This window comes from Berghia stephanieae, chromosome 3 (genome assembly GCF_034508935.2).
Source record: "Berghia stephanieae isolate SIO BIC M18660-M18661 chromosome 3, UCSD_Bste_1.3, whole genome shotgun sequence".
NCBI lineage: Eukaryota > Metazoa > Mollusca > Gastropoda > Nudibranchia > Aeolidiidae > Berghia > Berghia stephanieae.
The window spans coordinates 63880353-63890352 of NC_088362.1; the positions used below are offsets into that span (position 1 = coordinate 63880353).

The 10000-nt window shown below is 34.8% G+C and overlaps 1 protein-coding gene across 3 annotated transcripts in view; it reads left to right on the forward strand.

Annotated features, from left to right (window-relative positions):
* The window catches only part of LOC144968188 (uncharacterized), a 28440-nt gene that overhangs the window by 2724 nt on the left and 15716 nt on the right, over nt 1-10000 (forward strand). For 2 of the 3 annotated variants that reach the window (XM_078906282.1, XM_078906281.1), the window contains exon 2: nt 6789-7049. In XM_078906282.1, coding sequence (XP_078762408.1) covers nt 7028-7049 — 22 coding nt within the window. In that variant the 5' untranslated portion in view covers nt 6789-7027. Of the gene's footprint in view, nt 1-6788; nt 7050-8873; nt 8998-10000 lie in introns of those variants that run through there. The other variant, XM_078906283.1, reaches the window with a different exon arrangement.

Consider the following 10000-nt stretch of genomic DNA (forward strand, 5'->3'; position numbering starts at 1 on the left):
CATCCGAAGGCGAGTGTAAACCACTAGACCACATAGCCACATTTCCACGCATTTCCAGAATTCAGCCATGCTCAATGCGCTTCACAATTATTCACATATCGCACCAAAATGGCCATATTATGGAACTAGTATTTTCCCATTTCATACAGTACTATTCATTTGTTATGCGTCTTGATATTGCTAATACTCTTAAGACATATTATATATTTGTTGTGCGGCTTTGTGGTCTGATACTTGTTTGTTTCTGATCCGATCTGTGAGCCCCTGGTTTGAGTCCTGCCGTGAGATGGCGCAAAGTTGAGTCATTGAAGAAGATTCATTACTCGCATTCTCTCACCGTACCCAGGTATAACGTGAGTACCTGGTAGACAACAGCTTTGTCTCTGTCGAAAAGAAAATGGTTGTGATATCGCCTTGTAGGTGCCATAAAATCTCGTCCTACATATTTAGCCTTGCTGTTAGCTTGGGACTCCATGTAAATCGCTTTGAACACATTCGGAGGCTGGTGCGCCTTATACAAACTCTTCTGTTTTAAATCAACTAACTCCAGGTTAGAACAAATTTGAGAGAAAGGCTTAGATCAACGTGTGCATATTTGCAGGTCTGATAACCCAGCGTGTCACGGGTTCATTGTTGTCATAGGCTCATTGATGTTATGGGCTCATTAGCATGGGCTCGTTGTTGTAATGGAAAAACTCTCAAACCAACACAAAATATTATTCATCATAACAATGATTAACCAAGCCCATCATTGCATTCGGTTATCAGACTTGCATAATATAGTATGTGCATGTGGCTTTAATTATTCCTTTGTCTTTGGCCCCGACAACGAGCCGATTGATCGGTGTGTTTCTTTGATGTTCACCCAGGTCTGGTGTCGTGGTTTGTTTTCGATTTATTATGTAGCTAAGTCAACACTTCCGTATTGCCTTATTCTTCGAAAGGAAAAATAAACGAACGTGAATTTCTTGGAGATCAAACAGTCTATACAAGGAAAAGAATTGGATTCAATAGTCTGATGTCACGTCGCCCAGCAACGGCGGCCATTATAGTTCTAAACAAAGAAAATCGGTACTTTTTATTCTTCATGCTGGCTAGAACTTTTCATATGTCTTGTGATCAGAATGTGTAAAAGTCAAAACATGATCAAATTTATAATGTTTTTTTTTTCTCCTTTAGATACGCTTTTATGCTCGTCGGAGAAATATTTCACAAGGACGTTAGCCATTGTTCCGATAGTTTAGAGCCAGTTACTAAGTTACCATGCGTCATTACGAGGGAAGTGACGTTACGACCGTTGAAGCGTATTGACGTCACTCAGATCTTTGTTATTGTTTTTAGACAGCCATTTAGGTGATCAGTTCTTACTAAATTAAATCAATCAAACTATAAACGCGCGTGTGTTGGTACGTCATCGACTGGCGGGTGTTGTGAGTATTTTACTTAAATGCATAGCATCAATTCATCATCATCACCACCACCACCATCACCACCACCCCGATTCGTCTTAGTACAAATATAATGATTTTTATAATTCATGTATAATCCCTTTCTATTTCATTTCAACGGTAGGCGTCACAATGGTTTTCCAATTCTTTCCCTAGTTTGTCCATAATATAGAAACTTACAACATTGCCATCCGGAAATATAACGGACCAACACACAAAACTATCTGTAACCTTGAACGTTTATTGTCTGGTTTATAACGTTTTCTTATATCTAATTTAGTCTATAGATAGAACGTAGTTGATGTCACTCATGTCTTTGTTATTGTTTTTTGCCATCCATGTTTATGAGTAATTCTCAATAAATTGTATTAACCAGACCATAAACGTTTAAGGTTACCTTTGTGTGTTGGTCCGTTATATTTCCGGATGTCAATGTTGTGAGTTTCTTAGCCAAGCGCACATCATCTATCGTTATGACACGGTGTGAAGCCTGACACTAGAACCGTAGCCATCGTTAAGTTATAGCCTGACATTGAGACCCAAAAGGACTGATCTTTTGACGTCATTATTTGGTTTTTGCACCGTCTAGTGAGTTGTCGTTAGTAGTGCTTATGGAAACAAGTGATCCCATTGGTTGAACTACTGAATACAACTCACGATTTGTTTTCTTTTGTCCAGTGGCGGTTCTAGCCTATTTACAGTGGTGGGGCAAAGAGGATTCGGTCATATATATATATATATTTTTTTGTTTTTTTTTAATAAAAAATTTTTTTGATTTTTTTTTTCGCCTTTAAAAAAAAATATTTCAACCACCAATAATCACATTCACAATGAAATGACAATACCAGTAGATTTTAATTCTTCCAAACGTAATCAAAAATGAATCACGAAAGAGAATACAACTAAAAAATAAAGCGACGAGACATAATGCGACAACACCTTGACAATACAAGTCCATTTCCTTCACTCGAAAAATTAAAGAGATGCTTTAATCCCTCAACGGCGATATTAATATTGCTTTTACATATTTCTGGTTTTCAGTAGTACGTAGTAACCTTAAAGTTTTCATGGAGAAGCAACAACAGCGATATGACTCGAGTTTCATTCAGAGCTCAAATTGCATAATTTTTACTGCTGTCTTGGTGGTCAGAATGATTGTGCCGGTGGTGGTAGTGGTTGGAATAGTGGTAGCGGTGATGGTGGTGGTGGAGGAGGAGGAGGAAGACGAGGCGGTGAGGGGTAATTATGGTAGTGGTTTTGGTGGTGCTGTTGGTTAGAATGATAGTTGTGGAGACGATGACGGAAATTGTATGATGATGTTGATATTGTTTTTATTGCTATTGTTGTACTTGTTGTTAATATTGTTGTTGTTGTTGTTGTTGTTGTTGTTGTTGTTGTTGTTGTTAATGATGATGATGATGATGATGATGATGATGATGATGATGATGATGATGATGATGATTATGATGACAACGACGATGTCGTCGACAATGATGGTTACCATACGATATTACAAAATTTATTCAATCTTAGGCTTTCGCCAATTAATCATACAATTTGATGACCACATACATGAAAGTGGAAAATAATGGCAAATGGGACCAAACAATAAACTGATACCATTAATAACCACCAAAAAAAAAATACAACAATAGTAATACCACCAATACGTACAATAATAATAACAATGATAATAATAATAATAATAATAATAATAATAATAATAATAATAATAATAATAATAATAATAATAATAATAACAATAATAATAATAATAATAATAATAATAATAATAATAATAATAATAATAATATTAATAATAATAATAATAATAATAATAATAATAATAATAATAATAATAATAATAATAATAATATAATAATAATAATAATAATAATAATAATAATAATAATAATAATAATAATAATAATAATAATAATAATAATATTACCATCATCATTACTACTACCACCACCGCTACCACTATACCACCATCACCATCATTATTACGTTTCCAATTATTTTTTCTCGTTGTTTAAAATTTGATATCTATCAAAACAGACGAAAATTCCGGTGATTTTTTTAAAGGGTAGTTAAAATATCTACGATTTTATTAGCCCTGAAAACTACGATTTTTATTTTCCTATCTAAAGTAGGCAGGTCTGCTATGACAAGTATCAGTATCAGTTCCATAGTCAAAATAAGACAAACAAAAACAACGTTTATTTAATATTAGGCTTTCGCCAATACTTCATACAATATAATTAAGACAAAATAATGTTACCAATCTCTCCTCATGTATTCGTTTGACTATCGTCACAATAATTACCGTGTTATCTTTGCTCCTTACCCAACCAATCCCTTGCTTCCCGCCTCTTCATCGCGAACCATCTTATGTGTGTATTAGCTTCAGGACGGGCAAGTACGGAATCTGCCCACCCTTCCTTTAAAGGTATTTATTTCCTCTATAACTTAGAATTCAACTATCTCCTTACTCAGAAGAGTATTTCTCGTATACTAATTCAATTGTTGAGAAAACCAAAATGGTGGTTGTATTTTATATATTTATTTAGTCGTGACTTTTGAATAAAAGTGTTTTGTTTTATTAGAGGGAATACAATAGAAAATACATTGTTTTGCAAAATTATTTAGTCTGGCAATAAAAATACTGCGGTAATTACTTTAAGAATAATAAAAAAAAAAAAGAATTAACAAATTAATTTGTTAAAAAACAAAACAAAAAACAACAACAAAAAACAACAACAACAACAACAAACAAATAAGAAAACAATTTAAATAAATGAGTTTTGAGAAACACTAAAGAAAACGAGGGAAAAAAAAAAAGAAATAATTTAAATGGATAAACAAATATATTAAAACAACACAAACTAATACTAAATTGATATAATATTAGTAAATTAATAAATTTAATTCAATACTGGAACCTTCCCAGCACAAGTAAGGCAATAAATAAGAAAAAGTTCGTTTGCCAAAATCTCTATTTAGTGTACACTGGTTAATAAGGTGGGCTCATTTGAATTAGCCCGACCTAGTACTAGAGAGGCCAGACAGCAAAATCACCGTCAGGCGACGTGACGATGAGAAGACGATGTGGGCGGAGTGGAGTGGAGTGGTTGGGGGGGGGGGGGTGATAAAAAGAACAGGAGCGCATCCTGGTTTATGCATTACGGGGTGCATGGTGATTCGCAATCTATCAAAGATACACACAAATTGATTTCAGTATGAAGTATTAAGTTTAAGTAGTAACTTTTGAAATTATCTAATTTAAATTTGATTATTTCGGACCTGGTAATACAGCATATAACTTGAAAAAACAGGCTGGTATTTGCCCACCCTGCCCATTATTACCAGCCGTCCCTGCTTTTGTCGCCAAAGACTGGTCTTTTGACGTCATTTTTTGGTCAGTGTCAGGCTATAAGTTAACGATGCCTGCGCTAGAACCCACTAGGACTTATAGCTTGACGTCATTTTCTAGGTTTTTACACCGCCCTTTGAGTTGTCGTTAGTAGTGCTCAATTAAACACATGATCCCATTGGTTGAACTGGTTTATACAACTCACGTTTTGTTTTCTTTTGTGGCCAAAGACTTGTCATTTGACGTCATTTTTTTTTTTTTTTTTTGGACAGTGTCAGGCTATAAGTTTACGATTGCAACGTGTGAAGCCCGCATCACTTTTTATCATCCTCTACTTCTTGGTACAGACTTAAAGGGAGGTAACTGCTTTTCTAGTTATCTCTTTTGAACCCAGACTGACTTTCTTTACACCTGAGTACGATGAGAGAATGTAGGTAAGAGCCTTTTCCAAGGAATCAACTATGCGCCGCTTGTGCCGTTGTGCGGCTATGTGGTCTAGTGGTATGGCACTCGCTTTCGGATCGGAAGGTCCAGGAAGGTCCAGGGTTCGAGCCTCGCTCGGCGCATAGTTGAGTCCTCGGAGAAGGCTCTTTACTCACATTCTCTCATCGTACTCAGGTGTAAAATGAATACCTGGCCGTTAACACCGTTGTCTCTGTCTGAAAAAATGTATTATCGCCTATCAGGCGCCATGTCCCGTCCTAAATGTTAAATGTTGATGTTGGCTTGGGACCATGCCCTGATTGGGACCCATTGTAAAGAACTTTAAGCACGTTTAGTGAATATTGCGCTATATAAAAGCTCAATTTAACTTACCGTTATGAGACGAATGAATGGTTTCACGTCGTGTTGGTAAGAGTTTCAAAGTTTCAAAGTGTATTCAATCTTAGGCTTTCGCCAATAAATCACACAATTTGATGACAACATATTTACATGAAAGTGGAAAAGAAAGAATGGTAAATGGAACCAAAAATAAACTGATACCATTAATAACCACACACACACACACACACACACACACACACACACACACAAAAGAGACAGACAGGTGACTCGACACAATTGATTGGCGTTCTATTTTTATCCACTCTGTCGTCAGAGCGGACCACAGACCGACGAGGACTCCCTGACCCCTGGTAAAGACCACATTCATGAGTTTGTAAGTGGCTTTTGTCATTACGGTAATTAGCACAAGTTCCATTCGATTTAATGGTACTTACTTACAACAGCTCTACCACGACATCGGGCATACGCAACATCTGTGACTGGGTTATGGACCCTTTCTACCCTTGTGTGTGTGTGTGTGTGTGTGTGTGTGTGTGTGTGTGTGTGTGTGTGTGTGTGTGTGTGTGTGTGTGTGTGTGTGTGTGTGTGATAACCGGCTTCAGTGGTTTAAGCATTCCGTCATTATCCAAATCCGTGAGTGTAGGACGCCATAGGAAGTAAAGACTTGCTACAATCGCTGTGTGATTCCTGTGAAACGTGTGCAACACTTGGAGAGATCAATTTTGATAATCATTATACCTGAAAGAAAATTGAAAATCATTTATTTAAAAAAAAACAGCCAAAGCAAACAAAAAAAAAACCACAATAAAATACTAAAACATTACAGCAAAAACATAGACAAACAACAAAACGGAAAGAGCAAACAAATACAAACAAAAACAAAACAAACAAAAAAAATCAAAACAAAATAACTAACGCAACGAAAACACTCAAATACAACCAGACAATCAAACAAAAGAGAAATTAACTTGTATTTGGTCGGAAAATGAATTCATAGATGACACATTTAATTTATTTACATCTGACACATTCAGAAAAGTTACACATTCAGACAACTTACAAATTCAGACAACATACACACTACCAGAGACAAGAGCAAATGTAAATGTATAATATCAGTGGTTCAGTGATGCCTGTTGATGGATAATTATTACTTCACCCTGTGTTCCATGTTGCAGACAAATCGCCTGTTGATGGATAATCATTACTTCACCAAGTGTTCCACGTCACAGACCGATGGATCATATTTACTTCATCGAGTGTTCCAGGTTGTAGAAAAATGGCCTATTGATGGATTATATTATTTACTTCACCCAGTGTTCCACGTTGCAGACAAATGACCTATTGATGGAATATATTTACTTCACCCTGCGTTCCATTTCACAGAGGAATTAAATGTTTCATATACAACCCCACAATGCAGTTGGATATCACAGAAGGTAATAATTGGAAGTTAATATCGCAATTTGTCTTAAATCTTCTTTTTCTCAAAAAATCGCATACATCTCAGATATATAAATATTTGTTAGTTTTATTCTTTAAAAAAATACCATTTCAATTATTATTATTATTATTATTATTATTATTATTATTATTATTATTATTATTATTATTATTATTATTATTATATATATTATTAATTATTTATTATTATTATTATATATAATATTATATCATTTCATCATCATCATCATCATCATCATCATCATTCATATCTCATCATCATCATTATTATCATTATTATTATTATTATTATTATTATTATTATTATTATTATTATTATTATTATTATTACTATTATTATCATTATTATTATTATTATATTATTATTATTATTTTATTATTATTATTATTATTATCATTATTAATATCATTATTATTATTTTTGTCATTATTATTATTATTATTATTATTATTATATTATTATTATTATTGTTATCATCATCGTCATTAACGTCATTACATTACATACTGCTTTTATTATTATCATCATCACTCCTTCTTCTCCTCCCCTCCTCCTCCTCCTCCTCCTCCTCCTCCTCCTCCTCCTCCTCCTCCTTCTTCTTCTTCTTCTTCTTCTTCTTCTTCTTCATCTAGTACTACTACTACTACTACTACTACTACTACTACTACTACTACTACTACTACTACTACTACTACTACTACTACTACTACTACTACTACTACTACTATCTACTACTACTACTACTACTACTGCTACTACTACTGCTACTACAACTACTACTACAACTACTACTACTACTACTACTACTACTACTACTACTACTACTACTACTACTACTACTACTACTACTTCAATCTAACCAAATGAACACGACCTAACAATATAACAAATAATTCCGACAATGACATTGTAAAACCTTCAGGTACATTCCTAAAGCCTACAATGGGATTTCATTGCCGAAGACTAATCATTATAATAATGAAAATCTTTAGATCGCACCAGATCCATATTATATAAACAGCTCTAGGCACCTCTTCATTTCAATTGTAATGAAACCAACGTGCACTTATTTGCAGGTCTGATAACACAATTTGTTTGGGCTCATTGCTGTAATGGAATCTCAAAAAGAAGAAGAAGAAGAAGAAGAAGAAGAATACTAACAATAATACTAATAATAATAATAATAATAAATAATAATAATAATAATAATAATAATAATAATAATAATAATAATAATAATAATAATAATAATAATAATAATAATAAGAAGAAGAAGAAGAAGAAGAAGAAGAAGAAGAAGAAGAAGAAGAAAGATGATGATGATAAATAGGCCTTTATAAAATATTAGACATTTACACCACATGCTAATAGTGCAATTGGACCAGTGGTAATCTACTCAAAACTTTTATTCACAAGAATGAACGGGTACAGAACGGAAGTCTGCCGGAGAAGTGATGGATATTTATTTGTAGTTCGCGTCATATGCTTAGAATCGAGACAATAATATGAACAGCTCGAGTAAAAATTGATTATCATTCTTCTGTGTTGTATATTACAAAAGTATCTCATCGATTTCTCTTAAGAACTTCCATCGGATGGATTTCATACAGTATATTATATCGTTATATCTTTTTGTCTTGCTCACTGGAATAATAGCATTATGATTATTCTGATTGTCTCGACTATCAAAGAGCTGGTCTAGGCCGTCTATAAACAAGTCTCTGATTGCTGTGCATCTTGGAACTGCATTCGGAGACAATATATAGGCAGGAATATATTGTCATTTTTTGTGAGAAGGTGGGAATAAGGAAATGACGCCGTGAGACAGAACGTTACCAAAATGAATAATATGATGGAACCAAAACAACTGTGATTGTCAACGTTGAGTGGAATCATAGTCATAACCACAGATATGGTCACCGGTACGGACATATTGTTGTATTGTTGTTTTACCAACTTAACTCGGTTTTGGAGAGTTAGAACATAGTATGTAGCCTTTGTAAACTCATTGCCCGATTTCAGCCTTTTAAACGCATAACCTGACTGCTACGTTGCGCGGCCTTGAGCAAGTCACCTCGCCTTAGCTCAGTTAGCGGCACTGCACTGCGGCTGACGCCTGGGTTATTCCAGTCTTCTCTTGGGATAGAGCCTAGAGACAAACTTCCCCTATAGGATGAATAAAGGGAATTTTAAAAAATATTAAAAAAAAAAATTAAACATACCAACTTACAGAACAGTTTAAAGAACGTTTATAGTCTGATAGATATAATTCACTGAGGACTAATCACTAACAGGTTGTCTAAATATGGTAACAAAGAGCTGAGTGACGTCAACTTCGTTCCTACTATAGAGCATTCCCACGGAATAACCATGCGCATTGCTCTACACAGTGTTTCATTTATTTCCCCCCAGTAGGCCAAATGGAACCATATTTCTATTTCATACAGCACCAGTCCTCTGTTAGGATAACTTTTTGTCCTAAAACTCTAACAATATTCATCACTGCCTGTAGCCAGGTACTCTTTCACACCCGAGTCAATTATGATAATGTGTGTAAAGTGCCTTACACATGGAAACAACTTCAGAACCATATTTCTTTTTTTTTCTTCTTTTTATCACTGCCACCCATCCCGCCACTGACCATGCTCGAAACCAGGACCTTCCGATCCGAAAGCGAGTGTCATACCACAAGACCACAAACCGAACATTTAGGCACCTCTAGCTCAAGAACATACGCACTTATATATAAAACAACTTCTAATAATATTTCTTCGAAAAATGAAAGCTTATTGGGCGGGAATCGCTGGCTCGGGTTCCAGTCAGTTGTACCGGGTTCCAGATCTCCGTGCACGTCAGGCAGGGTATAACACTTTCCCCTCTAGATAAGCCTCTCAATGCAAGGAATTAAGTCGGCATGAGTTGTCT